Below are 24931 nucleotides of genomic sequence, written 5' to 3'. Positions count from 1 at the left end.
ATTATAGAAATCCATAATCCGTAAACTTTCTGTCCATATATAACTATTGATAATCTCAGTATCCTTGTCCCTTTCTTGTGTGTGTATTATTTTTTTTAAAGATTTTATTTATTTATTTGACAGAGATCACAAGTAGTCAGAGAGGCAGGCAGAGAGAGAGAAGGAAGCAGGCTCCCCGCCGAGCAGAGAGCCCGACGTGGGACTCGATCCCAGGACCCTGAGATCACGACCTGAGCCGAAGGCAGCGGCTCAACCCCCGAGCCGCCCAGGCGCCCCTTGTGTGTGTATTATTGACATCATATTATATATGCTGGTGTGAAACCTGTTCACTTTTTTTTTTCTTTTTTAGAGAGAGAGAGTGCACAAGCCAGGGTAGGGGTTGGAAGGGTGGTGGGGAAGAGAGAATCTTAAGCAGGCTCCACACGCAGCACAGAGCCCAGCTAGGGGCTCAGTCACATGACCCTGAGATCATGACCTGAGTGGAAATCAAGAGTCAGATGCTTAACCAACTGAGCCACCAGGCACCCCTCTTTTTTTTTTTTTAATAAAACATCAGATTACAAAAATACCTTTGATGTTCACTAACTTTTAAATTTAAAAAGGATATTACTTTGCAGCGTGAGCTTTCTAGTGCTATGTAGGCAATAAATGGTATTTAGTCTACATGCTGTAGTCCTACTTTTTAAATCCAAACTTCAGTGTTTTTTAAAAATAATGTTATAAAATATTGTTATTGTTATTATTTATTTTCCTTATAACAGGGAAAATAAAATTTACTTGTGTCTACAGTGAAATTAAATTAAATCACTGTTCTTTACTACCCATTTGGTTGATATGTTTATATTATTTTACATAAAATCTGAAACATTAAGTAGGTTAGGTACCAACTAAGGAAATATTAGCAACTATTATCATCAGTGAGGTAAGAAACATACTTTGGAATACCTCCATCCTAAACATATCAGTGATACTAAATTACAAGCATAAAAAAGATTCCAATTGTCAACACACAGCTTCAGGAACCATCCGACTCTCCTTCTGCCCATCTGGAGAGCATTTCTAAATCCTATGAACAATTAGATAGGAGCAGCCTCACAGGCCTCTGGAGTGAAATGCTTCTTACAAAATCTATTTAACAAGAGGTGAGCCTGAGTTTACGCATTAAAAAAATATTTATGCACCCTATGGCCTTGCTACTCAAAGTGTGTATTCTGGACTAGTAGCATCGGTATTACCTGGGAGCTTGTTAGAAATTCAGAATCTTGGACTCTACTCTAGATCTCAAGTCCAAATCTGCATTTTAACAAGATCTTTGACTCATTTGTATTCGCATGAAAGTTTTAAAGGCATTGCATTGGGAGGTAAAATATATTCTAAAGAGTATTTTTTTCTCCTATCTCATTGTAGAACTTATGAATGCTCCCCAGATGGACAAGAGAGAGTGAGTCAGATGGTCTCTTTTCCTTTCCCATATTGATTCTCTATGTAGTGAGGTCTACTCTTTCATGTAGAAGATATCGGACCACCTTGGCTTGAATCCTGCCTTTACCATTCATATAACCTCTCTGTACCTCACTTTTCCCACCTGTAATAATAAATAATAAAATATAATAATATAATATAATATAATAATAAAAGGAATAATAACAGTATCTCAAACAGTTGTGAGGATTAAATAAGTTAATTCTTTTAAAACTCTTATGGGGCCACCTGGGTGGCTCAGTTGGTTTAGTGTCTGACTCTTGATCTCAGGGTGTGTAGTTCAAGCCCTGCATTGGGCTATGCTGGGCATGGAGCCCATTAAAACAAAACAAAACATCTCTTGGAACAGTGCTTAGCAGGGTGCCTGGGTGGCTTGGTGGGTTGAGCCTCTGATTTTGGCTCAGGTCTTGATCTCAGGGTCCTGGGATCGAGTCCCGCTTCAGGCTCTCTGCTCTGCAGGAAGCCTGCTTCCTCCTCTCTCTCTGCCTGCCTCTCTGCCTACTTGTGATCTCTGTCTGTCAAATAAATAAATAAAATCTTAAAAAAAAAAAAAGAACAGTGCTTAGCACATAGTGTTTAAAAAAAAGATTCATTATCATCATTATTGAGGTCTGAGTTTTGTGAGCCATTATCTTAAAACCTCATGTCCCACTTTAAGGCGGCTGCCAGATGAATGGTCCAGAGACAAGAATGGTCAGCTGGGAGAACCTGAGATAAGCAGATTTGTCTGAAACTCCTTTAGGACGGTCTAGGTCTGGCACGAGACTACCATTTAATAGCTTAGTGCCCAAGTGTAATGACCATAGGATATTGATTACTGACCTCTCTTTTCCTAAATTCCATTCATTAAAAGTCACAGAAGATTTTTCAGCCAATTCCCTGAAACCTTATTATCTCTACTTTGTAAGAAAACAAACTTCTTGAGTATAGTGAAAGGCCACTGTTATATAAATTGATGTTGTTGATGGAATCAATTCTGGCACCTTTTCATTCCTCTCTTTACCCATTGCAAATAACTTAAGTAAAGATGATAGACTGAGTGAAATGGAATAACAAGAACCTGATTTCATCCCTCACCAATCATCTATAAGAAAGAAATGTGCCATGCCAAGGAACAATTAACAGCCAGATATTTGGTCACTAATCCTAACATGGAGCCCTAGAGTACAAGGAGAAATTCTATTGCCTAGGTCACTGCTTATGAAAATATACAAATAAGTCATCCAAATGTCTTGTTAAAATGTAGATTCTGTCCAATTTTCCCAGCACCATTTATTGAGAGACTGTCTTTTTTCCACTGTATATTTTTTTCCTGCTTTGTTAAAGATTATTTGACCATAGTTGAGGGTCCATATCTGGGCTCTCTACTCCGGTGCACTGGTCTATGTGGTTGTTTTTGTGCCAGTACCATGCTGTCTTGGTGATCACAGCTTTGTAGTAAAGCTTGAAATCAGGTAACATGATGCCCCCAGTTTTGTTTTTCTTTTTCAACATTTCCTTAGCAATTTGGGGTCTCTTCTGATTCCATACAAATTTTAGAATTGTTTGCTCCAGCTCTTTGAAAAATGCCGGTGGACCCTGCAATTGTACTACTGGGTATTTACCCCAAAGATACAGATGTAGTGAAAAGAAGGGCCATCTGTACCCCAGTGTTCATAGCAGCAATGGCCACAATCGCCAAACTGTGGAAAGAACCAAGATGCCCTTCAATGGATGAATGGATAAGGAAGATGTGGTCCATATACAGTATGGATACAGAAAGGATGAATACGAATACCCAACTTTTGTAGCAACATGGACGGGACTGGAAGAGATTATGCTGAGTGAAATAAGTCAAGCAGAGAGAGTCAATTTTCATATGGTTTCACTTATTTGTGGAGCATAAGAAATAACATGGAGGACATGGAGAGATGGAGATGAGAAGTTGGGGGAAATTGGAGTGGGAGACAAACCGTGAGAGACTATGGACTCTGAAAAACAATCTGAGGGTTCTGGAGGGGCAGGGGGTGAGAGGTTGGGTGAGACTGGTGGTGGGTATTATGGAGGGCACGTATTGCGTGAAACACTGGGTGTGGTGCATACACAATGAATTCTGGAACACTGAAAGCAAATTTAAAAAATAAATAATTTTTTTTTTTTTTAAATGTAGATTTTGAGTAGGGCCTGAGATAGCTGTTTGGGCCTGAGATGCTGCATTTCTAACAAACACCCAGGTGAAGCCTATACTACTGACCCAATTTTGAGTGAGAACCAGGCTGTAACTGCTTGCATCTAAGTAAGTCAAAAGGATTCTTCTGCACCTGACTGCCTGAGCCCCCACCCAAGTCTTGACTCTCTGCATTAGTAGTTCTCAGTCCCAACTGCACATTACAGTCATGGGATCCTTGTCCCCACCTCCAGATGTTCTAATTTAACTGGTTTGTGGTTCATGGGTAGAAGAGAGCCAAAAAGAAAGAGTCAAAAAGATATGATTCCGGGAAAGGTTAGACTTTCATCCCTCTGCATTAAAAATGAAATTCTCCCTTGGCATTGTGATCTAATAAAATAAACTTGCCGTTGACCCTGATTCAGACTTGGGAGTAGGGGATCAACAAGAGTGGGAACCCTTGTGCTTTTGGTGGAGGTGAATAATATTGCATGTAGTCAACATGGAGGTCAAACAATTTTAACACAGCAGCCCCAGAATGATTTTTAAAATCTTAGACTAAAACATGTTCTTGGGAGAAAACTAGATCCAGGAATTCAGGAATGCTAATTTGCTCTGATCAAAGTTTGTACTCACTTGGGGGAACAGTATATACATATGCATATATATCAATATCTATCTACATAAATAGATGTATGATTTTTTTCTTTGAGGACCTTATGCTCTAGTGCGCTAGTGAGGGAAATAAAATGTGTGCAGTAAGGGTTAACTCAGCAGGTCTGGCTTGCTCACACTCTGCACATTTCAAAGAAAGCCTGTTTTTATAGGAATGGCCCTGGGTTAACTCCTGGGTGATAATCTCTGAGCCTTTAGAATATCCTGGCCTCTTAAGCATGTTTTTGTATGCTTGAGGCCCTGGACGAGGTTGTATCAGTTTGACCTCTGGGGAGCTGCAGTCTGAGTAGTTACGGTTTGTCATGTGAGCACTGCATGCCTACATGTTGGATTTCCAGTAATAATCCTGGATGCTAAGGCCTGAGTGAATTTCTCTAGCTGGCAACACTTCACCTGTGTTGTCCTATATCATTGCATAGAGAATGAAGTTCATCCCCATGTAGCTCCATTAGGAGGAAACACCTGAAAACTTGTGTCTGGTTTCTCCTGGACTTTGTCCCATGCACCTTTCTCATTTGCTGATTTTACTCTCTAGCCTCTCACTGTAATAACTGTAACCATGGGCTAACAGTTCTTCTGAGTTCTGTTGAGCCTTTTTTGCAAATCACCAAGCCTGAGTGTGGTCTTAGGAACCATTGACAGAACACAGAATAGGCAAGACTAATCCTGGATCTGCCCATGAGAAAGTTTATTTGGGAGATGATCCAGAAAACAGAATAGAAAGAAGGAAATAAAGTATATATTATTGTGTTGATCATCACTGTAATTGTCTATGGCTTGTTCCTGGGACATTCCGAGGAGCTATGAAATACCTCCCAGAACTGTCTTCCTAAAACATGGTGGGAATATTTATCCACCCTGCACCCCATCAGTGATTTTCTTTTCAGAAGGATATTGGCTCCTTTAAATTTTGATCACTTAGATTGTAAACTCCTGAGTCCGTGTCACCCTGAGGCATCAAAAAGTCTCCAGAACAGAAAGCAGGAGGGCGTTAGCAAAGCCTAGGCAGGGTGTTGTCAGAGCTGTGCTAAGCTGGTTGCCATGGCAATGGCTGGAGTAAACGATGGCAGAAAGCACAGGAAGCATAAGAGCTGTTTATTTCAGTCCACCCCTTGTGCCACAAGATCCAGTTGTTTCCCTGTATTAAGTCCAGTCCAGAAGCCTCAGATAGTGGTTGGCCACGATCTTTATAAAAGACAGTGGTTGGCCACAATCTTTATAAAAGATTCAGTTAGGGGGGCCTGGGTGGCTCAGTGGGTTAAGCCTCTGCCTTCAGCTTGGGTCATGATCTCAGGGTCCTGGGATCGAGCCCCACATCGGGCTCTCTGCTCAGCAGGGAGTCTGCTTCCTTCTCTCTCTGCCTGCCTCTCTGCCTACTTGTGACTCTGTCTGTTAAATGAATAAATAAAATCTTAAAAAAAAAAAGATTCAGTTAGGAAGGTTAATGGAACAAACCACAGTGACTACTGCTGCAAATGGTCTCAAGGCTACAGCTGATATTTATGCCCTACTTCTTCCGTTGTCCATTCTAAATTCCCTTCCCTCTGGGCCTGCAACCTCGGCCAGCAAAGTGCAAGCGGTAGGAAGTATGCATCTGGACCATCGAAAAGGAAATATATGAAATGTGTTGGATGGTTGTTAAAACTCAAAGTGATACACTGTCTGGTTCTGCTGGACCCCATGCACGAGAATGGTGGCTGGTTATATAAATAATAATTTATTTTATGAGTTGCTGTTACAGAAGGGAATATGCTGTATCCTCAATGTGTTCTGAGGCGGAAAAAGGAGATTGAAAAACTACTGATCTAGAAAATAGCTAATATTTGAAAACTTGATTTAAATTTAAAATTTTCTAGAGAGTAAAGAAATACCTTGATTAAATATGTACAACTGATCATCCATAATCTATGAGACAAAGAAACACTTTTTATACTTATATGAGAATTATGACCTGTCATTTTCTTAGTATCTGCTGGAATCATAATACTGGTCACTAAGGCCCTTAATTTATTACAGTAGTCTGATTGTATTAAGACAACAAAATAAAAATTTAATGCCATCCCTATTTAAATCAAATCACCAGAGAGGCCTAGATTTAAGAAAAGCTCAGAAAGAAGAAACACAGACACAGGCACCCATATATACAAAATAGCATTCTCTATTTCTGTTTGAACTAATTTCCTATTTAAGAAGTTAAAACTCAGTTTGATGTCAGATATACATTTATCCAAAAGACATCATGAAGTCAAGAGTTTAGTCATGCTTTCCTTCTTTCTGAATAGGTAAACAGGGCAAACCTATTTAAAGAAGTTAGGAAGGGGACACCTGGGTGGCTCAGTGGGTTAAGCCTCTGCCTTCAGCTCAGGTCATAGTCTCAGGGTCCTGGGATCCAGCCCCACATCAGGCTCCCTGCTCAGCGGGGAGCCTGCTTCTCCCTTTGCCTGCTCTGCCTGCCACTCCCTCTGCTTGTGCCTCTCTCTCTCTGACAAATAAATAAATGAAATCTTAAAAAATTTTTTTAAATAGAAAATATTTGCATTATGACGACAAATGCTATGTGTAACTGTATATATGTAATCTGATATATATAACAATTATATATAATATGTATGTATATATAATCATACATATACATACATATATATGTATATATAATCATTTTGTAAAAAGCATAAGGTGAGGGATACTTGGCTGGCTCAGTCAGTAGAGCAAGAGACTTTTGATCTCAGGATTGTAAGTGTGAGTTCCATGATGGATGTAGAGATTCCTTAAAAAATAAATAAAATCTTAAAAAAAAGACAACCCATAAGGTTAGATAAAACTATAGAACTTTACTATCGTTGTTGTTGCTATTATTATTATTATTATTCATTGTTAAGGTCTATAATTCCTTGTCTAAAACCCATGGAGCTAGATGTGTGTCAGTTCAAAATTTTTTAGACTTTTGAAAAGTAATACCATATATTTACAGTATATTACAAAACAACTGTCATTTGGTCTTGGAAAGAATCTTGTAATGAACAAATAAATATTTATGCTACAAAATGTTGAAAATTCACACTAAATGATATAAATGATATAAATAAATGGCTATGAGTAGTCTTTACATTTCAGGCCAAGTTTTGCTACCAAATTAATTTAGCTTATGTTAGGTTTCACTGCCAAATGAGTTATGAAACCTAGCTTGGGGCTTTTTGGATTTTAAAATTGCAGTTATGAGTTTGTGGACTCTTCCATTATTTTCATTGTATAGCTCAAACTTGAATTAAAAATGGCAAATATCACCTATGACCAGAATGTTTGCTCAGTGTCAGTGCTTAAAGCCTCACATATGGCGGAAAGGAAACAGGTTTTTTTTGTTGTTGTTGTTAGACAGACCTGGTTTGAATCAGACTTGAGAAAATCACTTAATTTCCCTGAACTTCAGTTTTCTCATCTATAAAATGTTCATAGTAACTCTGTGAACCCTCAGCATTCCACAGGATCTATCTGGAGATCTTATAAAATTACAAACTTGTGAATCTCACTAGATAATTCCCTAACAAAAGTCGGTCTATTTTTTAGTGAACCCATTGCTTATCCTCTAGCTAATCTTTTGTCACTTGCAAGTAGTGAGACAGTCAAAATAGAGCTTATAAAAAATGAATATTCAAAAAAGCAGTTGGAACAAAAATTACTATTGTTGGTTTATTTTGCAATTTCACATACAGCATCTCTTAATCATGTAAGTGGAGACATGCTTTATTCTTTATATGTAGCTGAATCTTGCCTTGGGCATGACACATCCATGAGAAATGTCCAAATATGAAAATAAAATGTGAGACTTAACTAGGACTTTTAAAAAATGTCTTATTTCATTTTATTTTGAGAGAGAAAGTACATGTGAATGGAGGGGTAGGGAGAGAGAATCTTAAGCAGGCTCCACACACACAGCCCGACGTGGGGCTCGATTTCATGACCCTGAGATCATGACCCGAGCTGAAACCAAGAGTCACAAGTTTACCCAACTGAGCCACCGAGGTGTCCCAGCTGGAACTTTTGGTACCATGAAAAGAAAGTGCTTTTGAGGGTCTTTACTTAAAAAAAAAAAAAAAAAGTATGGAAAGTTTTGAAAAGAACAGTCATTTACATGTAGTAATTCAATACTATGAACTTAAAAGTTCCCCCAAGAGATTGAGGGAAAAATAGTAAATAATTTTTAGATCATGATTACCAAATCAAGGGAAATTTAGATACTTAAATCTGCAGGAAGCTTATTCATAAACCAAAAAAAGCTTCTGGAAATAGACCTTTCGTGGATGTTGTTATTTTTAATATAACGCATGACCGGTATATAATTTCAGGTGCTTTTGTGATGTTTAAGAATCCTTCATTTAAGGAGACACAGGATTTGGGGACCGTCTAGAGCCATTTACATTTACCACAATCACTTACAATTCAGCTGAGCTTAAGTACAAATCATAAATCTAGAGTTGTACAGGATAAAATTAAATAATCCAGGATGCCTGGAGTGTGTCATTTTTTGTAGATAAGATTTTTAAAAAATGAGTCAAATGAATTTCAAGATTTTGAAATTAATAATGAAAAAAGCAACACTTCAATTCTATTTCAGACTTAGGGAATTAAAATGACTCTCCCGAAATCCTATCTTCACAAAGTAGAAAGTCACAGAATTAAATAATCAATCAAGCCTTGGGAAGAAAAGAGACATTATCCACTTGATATCTTTGTAAGTTTTAAATGAGTACTATGTGTGCCTGGAAATGAAAGTCTGCTATTAAAGCTCCTGACAGGCAAGGGGACCCTTCTCTCTTCCCAAGAGAATGTTAATAACGCTGAGAGATGACACTTAGAATGAACTATTTTCTCTGGACTGTCCTCTGATCTAATAAAAATGATCAGTTATCTTGTGTGACTGGATCTAGATGATGTCCTTTCTGGAGGGTCCTTACTGTGGTTTTTAAAAATGGCAACCATTATAGATGAGAATGCTGATAGTTGGCAGTTGTGGTATCACTAATAAATATAAAAACTAGTTTCTAATAAATGAGAACAAAAATAATACATTAGAAGTCTATATCCAAAGATAATGTTTCTTTCTCATTTATTCACCTATTATCTGGGCAAGTTATTTATTCTCTTGAAGAGATTGAAAATAATGCTAATGATTTAATACAATTTGGTTACAGTGTCTTTAAGTAGTTTTCCATTCTTCTGGGATAATCAAAGTGCCCACTAGAATGGCTGTAATCAAAAAGACAATAACAAATGTTGGCAAGGATATGAAGGAACTAAAACACTCATAAGTTGCTGGTGCGAATGTAAAATTATGTAACTACTTTGGAAAACAGTTTGACTGTTTCTTAAAAAATTGAACATAATTTTAGCATATGAGCCAATAATTCATCTTCTACTTTTCTACCCAAGATAAATGAAAACATATGTGAAAACAAAGGCTTACCAATGAGTATTCATAGCAGCATTTTTCATGCTAGTCAAAAAACGGAAACAACCCAAAATGCTCATCAACAAATGAATGGATTGAAAAAAATGAATGGGTGAACAAAATTAAGTATATCCACACAATGGAATATTATTTAGTCAATAAAAGGGAATGAGGTACAGATCTATACTATAATATTAATGAGATTCAAAGATAGTGTGCTAAGTGAAGGTAGCCATATACAAAGGGCTGCATATTATAGGACACAATTTATACGGATTTTCCAGAAAGGGCAAATGTGTGAAGAGAGAAAATAAATTAGGAGTTGCCTGGCTTGGGTGTGGGTTTGGGCATTACTCGAAAATGAACATGAAGGATCTTACTGAGATGATGAAAATATTCTAAAACTAGATTATATAATTGCTCATCTGGGTAAATTTACTAAAAGTCATTCAACTGTACACTCAGAATGGGTGAATCTAATGTTTTGTTAAAAAAAAAAAGCCAGAGGGAGAAGAGTATATTCATGTATGATTCCTTATATATGAAGTTTATTTTTTTTTTTAAAGATTTTATTTATTTATTTGTCAGAGAGAGAGCGAGCGAGGGCGAGCACAGGCAGACAGAGTGGAAGGAAGAGTCAGAGGGAGAAGCAGGCTCCCTGCGGAGCAAGGAGCCCGATGTGGGACTCGATCCCAGGACACTGGGATCATGACCTGAGCCGAAGGCAGCTGCTTAACCAACTGAGCCACCCAGGCGTCCCGTTATATATGAAGTTTAATAGGCAAGATTAGTCAGTGGTGTTAGGAGCCAGAAATTGGTTGCCCTGAGGTAAGAGTGGGTGACTATTAACTAGAAAGGAACAGAAGAGAACTTTCTGGGGTCATGAGAATGTTCTACATCTACATCTTGTTTTGGGTGGTAGATACCAAATTATTAAAGGGGATATAACTGTTAAAGCTTGACATACTGAGCGCTTAAGATCTGTATGTTCTGTTGCATGTAAATTATATGTGCATTAGAAGTATAACAACAATTCCTTAATACTACCAAATATCTAGTTTCAAATCCCCTAATTGTTTATTTATATATATGTGATTTGTTTAAATTAGTATTAAACAAATTCCACACATTGCCTTTAATTGGTGTGCCTCTCAAGTCTGGTTTGTTTTTGTTTTGGTTTTTGTTTTTTTTGCCTCAAGAAAAATAACAAGGGGTGCCTGGCAGGAGTATGAGACTCTTGATCTCAGGGTTGTAAGTTCAAGCCCCACATTGGGTATAGAAATTACTTCAAGATATATCTTAAAAAGAAAAAGAAATACAACAAAGTTGATTTATTGGTAGTGTGTTTTGCACATACATTTCACTTACTCTATTTTTAGTACCTTTTGGGGAAATTATATATAAGAAAATTCAAAGTGTTCAGTGCAAGGGTGTCTGGGTGGCTCAGTGGCTAAGTGTCTGCCTTCCCCCTTGGGTCATGATTCCAGGACCCTGAGATGGAGCCCCACAGGTTGGGCTCTCTGCTCAGAGGGGAGCCTGCTTCTCCTCCCTCCCTCTGCCGGCCACTCCTCCTGCACGTGAGCTCTCTTTCTCTTTCTCTGTCAAATAAATAAAATCTTTTAAAAACCCCAAAACCAAAAAACCAAAGTGCTCAGGGTATGTAGCTTGATGATCTTATAATATGTACGTGTATTTCTAATTAGAAAAAGTAATTTAACCCCATTGTACAATATATGAAAATGAGAGAAAATAAAAACAACCATAATTACTCTTTTGGTTTATTTCTTTTTATCTTTTTATGCAACTATCTCTTCCTCTGTGAAATTATATATATAATACAGTATCTATAATAATACTATATATATAAATTACATTTATATATATTAATAATAATTATTATTATCCTTCCACAGGCATATGTTCCTGAAGAAATGGTCAGATTTGTAGCCATAAATCCTAGGAATGCAACCATATTGAATTTCAAAGCCCCAAGCGTACTATCTGATACTACTCTATCATGGTCATATCGAAGAGGTAATTAGCAAAAGGATATATATGTGTGCAGCAGCATTATGTACAGTCACCTGTCTTTGGATGGATTGATTTCTTTCTCTAGGGTATATGCAAACCTGCTGAAATTTTCCCGAGGACTGCAAAGGTCTTTGTGTTGGTTTCAGGGGAAAAGATACTGAAATTTTCTATACACAGGCCCATATTCACTTTCCAGTAGTTTTCCAGTTAGCAGAAGGAATGAATGTACAGGTCTTTCTTTTGACATTTTCAGATTCTCAACTGAGTATGTTTTCTTATAAATGAAGTCATGTCCCAGCATATGTTTTGATCTCCTATTGTCAGCTGACTTGCTGCATACATGGGTTTTTTGAAAATAGTTTCCATGTAGCACTTGAAGCATTGATGTTTCTGCAATCTCATTAACTTCCATGTAAATGCCAGGTTTTGCGGAGGAAGAAGAAACAATGTTAAATGATGGGAACCTTGAGGTTCGGGTATTACTTTTACAAGCAGCAATTTTTCTGGGTTTGGAAAAGGTCATACCTTTTCTAAGTATGCTTTTGTGGGGCAGGAGGAGAGAGGATGAGGGGGGAGAGTGCTGCTGTTCCTTTTCCTGAAATGTAATGAGATACAATTGATATGTCAACAAAAATGACTTTCAGAAACTACAGTAAAATCAAATCAACACAAACAAGATTATCCAGAAGTGACTTTTGAATAAAAGTGGCTATCCTACTTTCTAAATAGCTTTGAAAATACCAAAAGGATGAAAACACATTAGAAAGTAACCTAATGTTTTCAAGAGTTTACAAGAGCTGGGTGCATGGGAGGCTCAGTCCATTAAGCATCTACTTTTGGCTCAGATCATGATCCCAGAGTCCTGGGATTAAGCCCGGGGTTGGGCTTTCTTGGGCTCTCTCTCAGTCTGCTTCTCCCTTTCCCTCTGCCTACTCCCAAGCTCATGTGCTCTCTGACTCTCTCTATCTCAAACAGATAAATAAAATCTATTAAAAAATAAAAGGTTATGAAAGCCTTTTCAAAAGATGGTGCAGGAGCAATTGGACATCTCTCCATCCAATTGGACAAAACCTTGACTTAAACCTTATGTAAAATTTAATTTAAAATTAATCACAGACTTAAATATAAAACATAACACTATAAAACTTTTAGGGAAAAAAGCATAGTGAAAACATTCGGAACCTAGAATGTGACAGATGTGACACCAAAAGCATGATCCATAAAGGGGAAAATGGGATAAACTGGACCTCATCAAAATTAAAACCTTTGTGGGGCAGCTGGCTGGCATAGTCAGTAGAACATGCAACTCTTGATCTAAGGGTTGTGAGTTTGAGCCCCGTGTATGGCATGGAGTTTACTTAAAATAAATTTTTTTTAAAAAATTGTAACTTTTCCTCTGTAAAAGATCTTGTGAAGATGATGAAAAGCAAGCTACAGACTGAAAGAAAATATTTGTGAATCATGTATTCAACATAAGACCCTGTATCTAGAGTGTATAAAGAACACTTAAAACCCAATAACAACAACAAAAAAAAGGAGCAAGAAACATGAACATACATTTCATTGACGAGAACATACAGATGGCAAATGAAAAATGCCCAACATCAATATCTCTTAGGGAAGTGCACATTTAAACCACAAGAAGATATCATTATACACCATCAGCATAGCTAAAATAAAACATAATGATAACAACAAATGCTAGAAAGGATACAGAGAAATTGTATCACCCACTGCTGATGGGAAAGTAATATGATACAGCTATTCTAGAAAATAGTTTGTCAATCTCTTACAAAAATTAAATAAGCTCTTACCATATGACCCAGCAACTGCATTCTTGGGCATTTATCTCAGAGAAGTGAAAAGTTATGTCAACACAAATACTTGTACATAAATGTTCATAGCAGCTTTGTTTATAATAACCAAAACCTGGCTACCCTTCAGTGGTTGAATGGCTAAACAGAATATAATACAAGGAACATACTAAGGATACAACTTGGAAGGATCCGAAGGGAATTATTGAGTTTTTAAAAAGCCATTCTCCAAAGGTAGCATATAATATGATTCCACTTATATAACATGTTTAAAATAATAATATAAAGGAAGAACAGATGGTTGCTAGGATTTAGAATGAGGGTGTGGGGGCTGGGTGTGACTATACAGGGGTAGCATGGGGAACTTTGTGGTGATGGAATTGTTGTGTCTTGATTCTGGTGGTGGTTATAAGAATTTATGCATCTGGGGGCTCCTGGATGGCTCAGTCATTATGTGTCTGCCTTTTGCTCAGGTTATAATCCCAGGGTCTTGAGACTGAGCTCTGCATCAGGCTCCCTACTCCTCAGGAAGACTGCTTCTCCCTCTCCCACTCCCCCTGCTTGTCTTCCCTCTCTCACTGTCTCTCTCTCTGTCAAATAAATAAATAAAATCTTAAAAAGAAAAAAGAATTAATGCATTTGATAAAATTGTATAGAACTACACACACACACACAAAAGAGAGTATCTGAATAAGTCCTAAGGACTGTATTAATGTCACTTTCCTGATTTTATTTTATTTTAAAAAATATCTTATTTATTTATTTGACAGAGAGATCACAAGTAGGCAGAAAGGCAGGCGGGGGTGGGGGGTGGGGAAGCAGGTTCTCTGCTGAGCAGAGAGCCCGATGTTGGGCTCTATCTCAGGACCCTGAGATCATGACCTGAGCCGAAGACAGAGGCTTAAACCACTGAGCCACCCAGGTGCCCCTCCTGATTTTATTTTATTATTTATTTATTTAGGTTTTTTTTTTTTTCTTAAATAGATTTATTTGACACAGAGAGAGAAAATGAGAGTGGGAAAGGGAGAAGGAGGCTTCCCGCTGGGCGGGGAGCCCAACACAGGGCTCGATCCCAGGACTCTGGGATCATGACTTGAACTAAAGGCAGGCACTTAAGGACTGAGCCACCCAGGCGCCCCACTTTCCTGATTTTAATATTGTCCTATAGTTATGCAAGATGTTGCCTTTGGGGAAAACTAAATAAAGAACACATAGGACCTGTCCGTATACTTTTTTGTAACAAAAACTTCTTGTGAATCTGTAGTTATTTCAAAATAGGAAGTTTAAAAACATTATGGGGGCTTGAGTCCTGTGTTTATTGTGAGAAGTCTGGATGGTAAACCACCCTTCATGGTGAACTTTTTTTTAAATGGAGAAAAACCTCAGAAGTTTTCAAAACCCTCCGTTCTATTTGAAGGCATCTCTTTCTCCTCCACTTGCTTACCATCACCAATGCAGTAAAACTTATGGTGCACTTATTTTGTGCCAGTCACTATTGAAATTTTTAGACACCCAACTTAAAAGAAAGATGGAAAATTTTGACTTGCCTCATTCTGAAAGCCAAAGGATGAACCTTTCTTCAGGCATGACTGAATGTCAGCACATACAACAATTTCGATCTCTTCTTTCTTGTTTTCTCTCTTCATTTCTCATCACGACTTGGTATTGTTCTAAGAGAGCCCCTCTCCCTGTAGCTTCCATGATCTGTATATGTCAGACTCCCAGAGAAAAAGAAAGCCTTTGCCATAGCCCCTGTGCCAGTCCAGGGATTGTCCCTTGACTTGTATGAGTCTTACAAAGGAGGGAAGTGCTGGTCTTCCAAAGGAAGGTATGTCATGCGGGCAAAAAATTATACACTCTTATGAATCATAAAAGCTGGACCTTTCTTTTTTTTTTAAGATTTTATTTATTTATTTGACAGAGAGATACCACAAGCAGATGGAGAGGCAGGCAGAGAGAGAGAGAGAGAGAGAAGCAGGCTCCCCGCCGAGCAGAGAGCCCGATGCGGGACTCGATCCCAGGACCCTGAGATCATGACCCGAGCCGAAGGCAGCGGCTTAACCCACTGAGCCACCCAGGCACCCAAAGCTGGACCTTTCAAAGGTCAGTTATCATCCCAGGTCTTCCAGCTGGTGGTGGTGTGGCCATGACTCAAAGCCAGGTAGTCCAGCTTTACTGCTCTGGTTCTCAGTCCTGAGGTCTTACTGCCTCCAAGAATTCCTGCTCTTCTGGAGAGATCGTCCCAGTGCCAAACAAGATTTCTACATTTATTTTTATTTTCTACCATATGTTTATTGACTTAAAAAAAATTCTGGGTTCTAAAGTCTCCCAAACTGAGTAGAAGAAAATAGGAAACAGAACCCTGAAGATTCTAAGCAATGCTTTACACAGTGAAGGATCTCTTCATTATTCCCCTATGATTTAAGGGTGTATAATCATTTACAGAGTGAGATATATGCTTAAAGATTATATAATATTATAAATAAAAATTTTACAAATTATATTATTCCCTTATTCATATATATATACATACATATGTATGTTGTATATATATGTGTGTGTGTGTGTGTGTATATATATATAACTTTAGTGCCCACCATGTGCCAAGAACTCTTAACAACACCAAGAACAAGAACAAGAGACAATAGAATAATATGGAAATGAATATAAAATAAGTCTGCTTTTTTTTTTTTCAAATAGTCTCCACACCCCACATGGAGCTCAAACTCATGACCCTGAGATCCAGACCTGAACGGAAATCAAAAGTTGGATGCTTAACCAACTGAGCCACCCAGATGCCCCAAAATATGTGTCTTTTAACTGATAAAGATTAAAATCCCGACTTGGAGATGTCTTTTCCATAAAGGGAGGCAGATCATAAACAAAACAGCAACTATATTGACAGAGTTATCTAGTAAGGTTTACCAGGTGGTCGTGTGGTAGTAAGTGCTAAGGAGGAAAAGTCAAGCTGTGTAAAGGAGGTAGGAAGGGCTGAGAAGTAGAAGAGTGCTATTTATTATCAAATGATCAGAGAAGGAAGGCATTGTCAATTAGGCAGCATTATATCTGTCTCCAGTGCTTTGTCCAGTATAGAATTATGATGTGGTAGATAGGACAGGAGTTGGAGGCAATTCCTTGATATATTTTTAAGAGAATGAAAGTACAAGGAGATAGAAGGGTGAGAAAAAGAAGTTCAGGTTGATTTTGATTGACCAATGACAATTGCTACAGATCAACTGTTGGCAGTTGAACCAACAGACATCAAACATATCGATGACAGAGAATACCAGGGTGACCTGCTTGGAAACCTACTCCGTTAAAGCAATCATTGTCTTCACTTTATTTTTCAATTTTCTCTAAGAAGTAAACCTATTATCTTGTCTATTTCTGCTTTTTCCCCTAAGCTGTTTAAAAACTCTTCAATTAGGGTTGAAACTCAGTAAGACTGAAAGGAGCTTATATCTGAAAATATACTAATGGATGAAAACATAGAGAAAGAACCTGTGGTTCATTTTTGAAAGAAAGGGATCTGATTACAAATGAACAAAGAGACAGCATCGGCTAATTTTATTCTTTTCAGAAATTTCTTAAAATAATATCAACTAGTATTTAACTTAGAGCAGTATGACATACATATATATACAACTTGCAGCATTATGTATCTGCATAGTCCACTTAAAAAATCAGAGCTAAAAGTATTTGAGACACTAGAGATAAAATGAGTAGTGATTACTCCTTTTATGAGACTAACTGAAATGTCACTAATTTTTATATTCAGAAACTTACTCCAGGTCTCTTTTGATTATTTTAACATCAAAATTATCAACTTATACCATTTTCTTCTCTTTCTTTCAATTACCTTTGACCAAATGCAATAAGATTTTTTATTTGTACATGTCTATGTAAGGAAATTATGTATTTTTTCATAAAGTACCAGACATCTTTAGAAAACATTATAATGTTTTAATTCATTTTTAAATAGATTGAAAACCATCTGGTGATTAAAAACTGGTTTTACAGTTTACTATATAGAAATAATAAAATTTACTTTATCTGCCCTTTTATTTTTATAGCTATCATTTAATTGTAGATTCTGTTTTTATAAAACCTCATATGTCTGGAAGTGTTTGTTTTTCTGCCAGCTTTGCCCTGATGTGATTCATAAATATGTCAAGAAAATCTAATAAATCTTTCATTAGTATGTATTAATATTTTAATTGCAATTTAAGGAACAACGAAGAGATTCTGCCATCAACTGATTGAATTTTTTTTTATCATCATGTTTCAAATTAGCAGTAACAGTGCTGCTTTTCTGTAATGGCTTTGCCCTCAGAACATCTATCATGTGAAAAATCTAGCCCTGTGGGCATTGATGTGACTGCAAAAAGTTATTGACTTTTGCCTTTAAAAAAATTCTCTTATTACTTTTCTCGAAAGGAATTTATCTCTAAAGACTTGGAGATAAACCTGTGCTGCTTTCAGTCTGCATGTTAACCTTCCCTAGACTGTGCTGGGAAAATTCATAGACAAAGGTTCGTCCTACATGAGTACAGGCAGCAAGTAACAGGAAGTAAAGAAGATGGATGATAGGTGGTCTTAGATAAGTGGTCTTAGAGAAGACAAAACAAGACAGACTTTTCAGCATTTTGTGAGTCTATAACTCTTATAGCTGACACTGATTTAATAAATGCTCACTGAATGAATGAACGAATGAGTGAACGAACGAACATCCTATAAAATATTCAAGTTGTTATTATTTCACAAATAGAATCTACTTTCCATGTTTTAGATAATGACAATATTCATAGTTAACGGTTATATCAAAGTGACCATAAAACAAAGGTTCTCCATCTGGGTGTAAATGAAGTATTTCCTGACCTGAAAAAAAAAAAAATCAAAGCTAGTGACTATAGCATAGCATTGGTGCAAACATGGCTTAAGTGAATGTCTTCAAAAAGTGGGAGAGGAGGATCTCATAGTTGCCAAGAACATCCAGGAATTAGGGGTGCCTGGGTGGCTCAGTCGGTTAAGCGTCTGCCTTCGGTTCAAGTCATGATCCCAGGGTCCTGGGACCGAGCCCCGCATCAGGCTCCCTGCTCAGCGAGGAGCATGCTTCTCCTTCTCCCTCTACCTGCTCCTCTGTCTATTTGTGCTCTCTCTACATCTCTCTATCAAATAAATAAATAAAAATCTTTTTAAAATAAAGATTACCCAGGAATTAAATAACAAATTTCGGATATTTCATGCCAAAAACAGATAAAATTTTCCTGTGCTAAATTTTTAGCAAAGACTGCCACCATCTAGTCCAACAGGTCACCATCATTGTATCTGATCTGGATTTCTTTCTTCTTTGAAAACTGAGGTATAATTCACATACCATAAAATGTACCCTCTTCATGTATGGAATTCAATGGTTTTTCGTATTTACAACACTGTGCAGCCACCACCATTGTCCAATTCCAGAAAATTTTCATCACCCTAAAAGGAAACCCCCTTACTTATTAGCCACCAATTTCTGTCTCTCCCCAGCCCCTGGAAACCAGTCGTTTGTTTTCTGCTTCTGTGGAGCTGCCTCATACAACACGTGGCCTTTTGTGACTGGCTGCTTTGACTTAGCAAAACATTTTCAAGGTTCATCCGGGTTGTAGCAAGTATTAGTCCTTTATCCCCTTTTATGGCTCTCGTATAGACTTCTGCAGTGTCCTGCCACCTGGTCACTCTGCCTACATCTACTTGGGTCCTCAAGAACCCGCTCACCATTGAAGCCAGGGTAATCTTTTTCAAATATAAATCTTATCACCTCCATTATTCAAAATCCTCCGAAAGCTCTTTTACTTAGAGAAAAATTCAAACTCCTTCCCATGTCCTCCAAGAGGCTTCAATGATCAGGATCTGACCCTGTCTACTTCTCTGACCTCAGCTTCTGACACCCCACTTATTCCATGCCAATGACTCTGCTTCTTTAACCTTTCTGGCTTGTTTCTGCCTCAGGGCCTTTGCACCTGATGGTATCTTCACCTGGGCTCTTCTTTGACAATTCTTCCCCTGGTTTCTTCTTATCTTTAAGGCATCACATAGCATCTCCTCAGAGAGGCAAGGTGAGATAAACCTGTTTCAAGTATCTTTTGCTTAACTCCCAGTCACCTTCTATTAATGTATTACTTTGTTTTAATTTCTTTATAGTATTTACTACTATCTGAAATTGTTTTGTTTTGTCATATTATTATCTTTATCTCCTTGAAAATCTGTCAACTCCACAAAGGCACAGACTTTAAATGGCTTGGTCATTGCTATATCCCAAGCTTCTACAAGGGAGCCTAGAAGGTGCTTAATTAATATTTAAAGAATTGCATGACTAGGGGCGCCTGGGTGGCTCAGTGGGTTAAGCTGCTGCCTTCAGCTCAGGTCATGATCTCAGGGTCCTGGGATCAAGTCCCGCATCGGGCTCTCTGCTCAGCAGGGAGCCTGCTTCTTTCTCTCTCTCTCTCTGCCTGCCTCTCAGTGTACTTGTAATTTCTCTCTGTCAAATAAATAAATAAAATCTTTAAAAAAAAAAAAAGAATTGCATGACTATCTTGCCTAGAGCTTCTAAAGCTTCTAGATCTTGCCCCAATTCTCAATTCCTAAAGCTGGGTCTCTTTCCCTATTACTAGACTTCCTAATGCCAACTACTACTTGACTGGATTTGTCTCTATTGCTGACTCTTTCATTGTCTGACATTCAGTCCTTCCCTAACGCCCTCCGTGACAACTCTTCTGGACATCCCTATCACAGGCCAGCAAGTCACTTTGATCAAAGTGAGCCTTCATTCTTCTAGGTTTAGGGCAGAAAGCAAATTTCAGTTGCCCATTTGCAATCAAGAATGCAAGAGATAATGGGTGAGAGGAATCAGCATGGTACCCAGAATCAAACTTTCTGACTTAAACAGAGTAAGTGGGAGTACTTTAGATGCCATTCTACCCTTGATGGTACAAACTGATGTATAAGCTCAGTTTAAATAATGTGAACTTCTAGATAGAGATTGGAACGTTTGCAACTGAATTGTTAAGTGTCCCCTGCAGAGATTCTGGGATCTAACTTCTTTGGACAGAGGGGTCCTGTGGCACCAGCTTCATTTCATTGAGTCAATTGTGGAATCCCCAATCTTTGCTCCTGGATAAATAAAGTGTCTATCTTCATTCTCTCATCTGTCTTCTCGTATCATTCAAGTCAAGTAACGGTATGACCACTTCTTGTCTTAAGCATTTTTTCAAAAATAACTCATATAGAGAGAGGTAGAGGATAAGCCATAAATAAGGAGAAAATATTTGCCAAACATTTAACCAACAAAATTTCCGGGGGCTCCTGGGTGGTGCAGTGGGTTAAAGCTTCTGCCTTCGGCTCAGGTCATGGTCTCAGGGTTCTGGGATGGAGCCCTGTATTGAGTTCTCTGCTCAGCAAGGAGCCGCTTCCCCCTTTCTCTCTGCCTGCCTCTCTGCCTACTTGTGATCTCTCTCTCTGTCAAATGAATAAATAAAATCTTAAAAATAAAAAATTCCAGAAAGCATTCCTATAATGAGAAATTTTTTTAAAGAGGCAAAACACAACAAAAACCCAAAAAATGCTAACAACCCAATGGGGACAAGAAACAAATGGGTATTTCACTGAAGAGAAAGCAATGATGGCCGATACATGTGTGGAAAGACACTCACCCTCATTAATGCTGGAAACTGTAAATTAAATCCATAATGAGATGCCACACTCACCAGACTGGTAAAGCTTTTTGCAAGGAAATTTCATGCAGTGCTGGGGGAGTACAAATTGGTATAACACACTGGAAAACAATTTCAAGTAGAGTTTAACCAGATTTTCTCCCACGATACCTCTACTTTTAAGTATATGCCTCTGAAAACTCTTGCACATGTGCACCGAGGGACATGTACAAGGACATTCAGAGCCTCCACGTTCACGCAGAAAATACTTGTAATACCTAAGTTTTTTCTTTCATTGTCCTGCCAGGGGGTATAAAAAAAACATTGAGGGCACTATTTTCAGACTTCTCTGTTCTCACTGACATCTCTCTCCCCATAGGCTACTGAGGCCAGCTATCCTCTTGTGCCCTTCCAGGAAACCCAAGGAAGCCTGGGGAATCAGAGCCATCTCCATCCGCTGGCAGCCTTTGCACTACCTTTTTACTACTTTGGGAATAAATCAAAGCATGAGCAATCTTGACTCGAATCTGCTCTCATCCATCCTTGATTCTGAACCATGACTCTAATCCAGCCTTGTTCATGTGCTACCTGAATTCAGAGAACTTAAAAAAGGTAGTGAAGGGCGCCTGGGTGGCTCAGTGGATTAAAGCCCCTGCCTTCAGCTTGGGTCATGATCCTAGGGTCCTGGGATCGAGCCCCACATCGGGCTTTCTGCTGAGCAGAGAGCCTGCTTCCCTTCCTCTCTCTGCCTGCCTCTCTGCCTGATTGTGATCTCTGTCTGTCAATAATAAAATAAATAAAATCTTAAAAAAAAAAGTAGTGAATTTTTTTTTTCACATTACCTGTCAGGATTACACACCTGCCTCCATTTCTGACTATCCCAACCTGCCTTGTAAGACAGCTATTTGAGTATGAATTTGGGGTCCTTCACCAAGTTCTAATTTACTTTAGGGAAGTTCTTCCTGTTACTTAATGTTGTAGTCCTTAAGGGCATGCTTTGCCTATAGTGGATGGCACAGTGCACGTCTAATGCATTAAAATCCCCAACTTAGAGAAGGAACGTCTTCACAGAGGGTCTTGCCTCACAAGCTGATATCCTCGGGCAGTTTAACATCTCCAAGCATCATCAGATGAAAATCATAATACTTTTATATCCCAGAGATGCCATGAGTTGTTATATTAAATAGCATAGGAAGATGTCCCAAGAAACGTTAATTGTCCTTTCCATCTTTTCCTGGGTTCCTTTTGAAAGGAGGTCAAATGAGATCAGTCTTCCCTCCTTCTGTAGAAGGAAATTAAAACAATATCAGCCAGTATTTCTGGGAGAGGCTGCTTCCTGGACATTTCCACCTAGGAAGTAAAGGGAAGTATGGAGGGGATAGCCAAGCTGCCATCGCCCTAGAAATCAGAAGGCAACGGGTAGGGAGTGACGGAAACGCACAGAAAAAAGAGTAACCTTGGGCTTGGAAATCCACAGGACAGTCACAGACCTTCCAGACCTATTAGAAATGTATGTGTGGTCAAATCTTAGCAATCCTTTCTTCTAGATCTGCTTCACCAAGTAAGTGCATTTCCCTAAATGATCTCAGACCTTGCAGCAATTTGGGGCACACCAACACCACCACTATGGCAGCTCGGATAGGCACCGCGCTGGTGCTGGGGGCTGGGGAGGAACGAGTGAGCAGGACAGAAGTGCTTCTACAGAGGCGGAGGCGCGCACAGTCGTTGGGGGGCACAGAAGGCTTTTCCCAGGGGCTGAATAAGGGGCGTCCCGGCCAGACGTGAGAACTGAGAGAGCGTCGCCACCACCAACCTTAAAAACCCCGATCCCAGCCTCTTCGGGCCTCCTGGTTTGCCATCCTTCTTGGCTCCCAGTCCAACCCTCGCCAAGAAGCTAACAGACGTGCACGGTTTTATTTCCACGCTCACCCCAGAGCCCAGAGGGCTCGCAGAGAGAGAATGCGCGGTGCCCTGAGTCAGAACTGTGACCGGGGGCGGATCCCGCTGCGGGTGGGGGGTCGGGGGCGGCCAGCGGGTCGCTCGTGACGCGACGGAGGCCGGGGGCGGTGGGCCGCGAGGTGACGCGCGTGGGGCCGGCGCCGTCCCAGCCCACGTGTCCGCGAGATTTAAAAGTTGGCGGCGCGCGGGGAGGTCAGCTTGGCCGCGGAGCCCCGCGAGCTGCGCGCCGAAGACACAGAGGCACTGCCAGGCTCCCGCGTGGAGTGCTGGCCCGGGCAGCGCAGAGTCCGAGCCCCCGAGCATCCCTCCAGCGCCCAGATGCCGCGAGCAGCCAGCCGCCGCCCCGCGGCCGCCCCGGGACAGGTGGCCGCCGCGTCCCGGCCCCTGCTGCTGCTGCCGCTGCTCGCCTGCTGCGTGGGCACCTGCCTAGGTAAGCGGGCCCCGCGCGCCTGCCGGGCTCCCTCCATCCTCCCGCCCCACGCCGGCCGCTTCTCGAACCTTCTCTCCCCCACCCCCCCCCCCCCCCCGCCACCTGCCGCGCCCTCTTCCCTCCCTTTCTCGGCTCTTCCGTTGGTTTCTGGTTCTCTCCTTCCCCTCCTGCTGTGGGGCTCCCCAGCTTCTCGCCTTTGATGACCCGCGCGCGTCGCTGTCCGAGAGAGCTGCGAGCGGAGCAGGTGCGAGTGGCCCGGCCAGAGCGCTGTCCCTGCAGGGCCGAAATCCCCAGGCCCCCGGTGGCCTAGGGTTGGCGGAAACTTGCGGGGCTCCCTGGCACTCGGGTCGTCCCTGGCCCGTGGCAGGTGAAAACTGACATAAATTAACATAGTGAAAATTAAAATGCGTTCCCTTTCACTGCAATTACTGGAGGGACTGATGGCTAAAGTAAAACGAGAGTTTGATACTTCACCTGCTGGTGCCAGGTCAACTTGGAGAGGGCCCATCTTTAGTGAATGAGCTCCTGTTCCATCCACATAACCCGGACGCGCCCCCTTCTAGGGCCGTTCTCTGTGCTGTTTGGGTTTTGACGCACCAGATCAGGAAAAAAAGAATGGAGACTTTTTTTTTTTTTAAGATTTTATTTATTTGACAGAGAGTACAAGCAGGAGGAGGGGTAGGAGGAGGGAGAAACAGACTCTCTCTGAAGCAGGGAGCCCAAGACCCTAAGATCACGATCTGAGCCAAGGCAACAGCTTAAGGGACTGAGCAACCCAGGTGCCCTGGAGACTTTTTTTTTTTTAACATAGAATTGGAGAGGCAAGTGGGTAAGCCTGGCTTTCAGTCCGTGCTTACAGCTAAAGCCAGTGAAGGCAAATGTGACTTGATAAAACAGGGACTTCCTGTTCTTGACCTAGAGAAAAGAAGTGGGAAAAGCAAAGGCGAGGTCAGGGAGGGATGTCTGAAGCTTGCAGACAAGGCAGAGCGGAGCCCAGCACCTGCCAACAGCGAGATCACGTCCCTATTCCCTAAAGGTTATTTTTCCAGGTACCTTGAGGGGTCCATCCTTTCCCTCCCACCGCGAACCCAGAGTCCCCCCCAGGGCCATCCACTGTCTTGCTAAGATCACGAATTTTCTAACTCCACAGCAGCGTCTCTGAGGTTCCCTCTGCTCTCTTGTCAGTGAGGCAAAGGTAGGCAGACCATCTCATCATTGTCCCGAGCACTGGCGACTTGAAACCATAGCTCCCCGGAC

General features: G+C 40.1%; 1 protein-coding gene and 1 long non-coding RNA gene across 3 annotated transcripts in view; both read left to right on the top strand.

The window, feature by feature from the left end:
* Window positions 1-22015, top strand: part of LOC101673168 — a 137306-nt gene extending 115291 nt beyond the window's left edge. Inside the window, exon 4 of the long non-coding RNA XR_001176819.2 lies at window positions 21665-22015. This is a non-coding gene — a long non-coding RNA (uncharacterized LOC101673168). The remainder of the gene's footprint in view (window positions 1-21664) is intronic.
* Window positions 22016-23372: 1357 nt separating this feature from the next.
* NMU (neuromedin U) overlaps window positions 23373-24931 on the top strand; it is a 28197-nt gene continuing 26638 nt past the window's right edge. The window contains exon 1 of one of the 2 annotated variants that reach the window (XM_045079935.1): window positions 23373-23674. In XM_045079935.1, coding sequence (XP_044935870.1) covers window positions 23563-23674 — 112 coding nt within the window. In that variant the 5' untranslated portion in view covers window positions 23373-23562. The remainder of the gene's footprint in view (window positions 23675-24931) is intronic. The other variant, XM_045079934.1, reaches the window with a different exon arrangement.

The sequence above is a fragment of the Mustela putorius genome, unplaced genomic scaffold (assembly GCF_011764305.1).
Source record: "Mustela putorius furo isolate JIRA1106 unplaced genomic scaffold, ASM1176430v1.1 tig00000430_pilon_pilon_pilon, whole genome shotgun sequence".
In the NCBI taxonomy this organism is placed as follows: Eukaryota; Metazoa; Chordata; class Mammalia; order Carnivora; family Mustelidae; genus Mustela; species Mustela putorius.
This window is presented reverse-complemented; position numbering and strand designations above follow the sequence as displayed.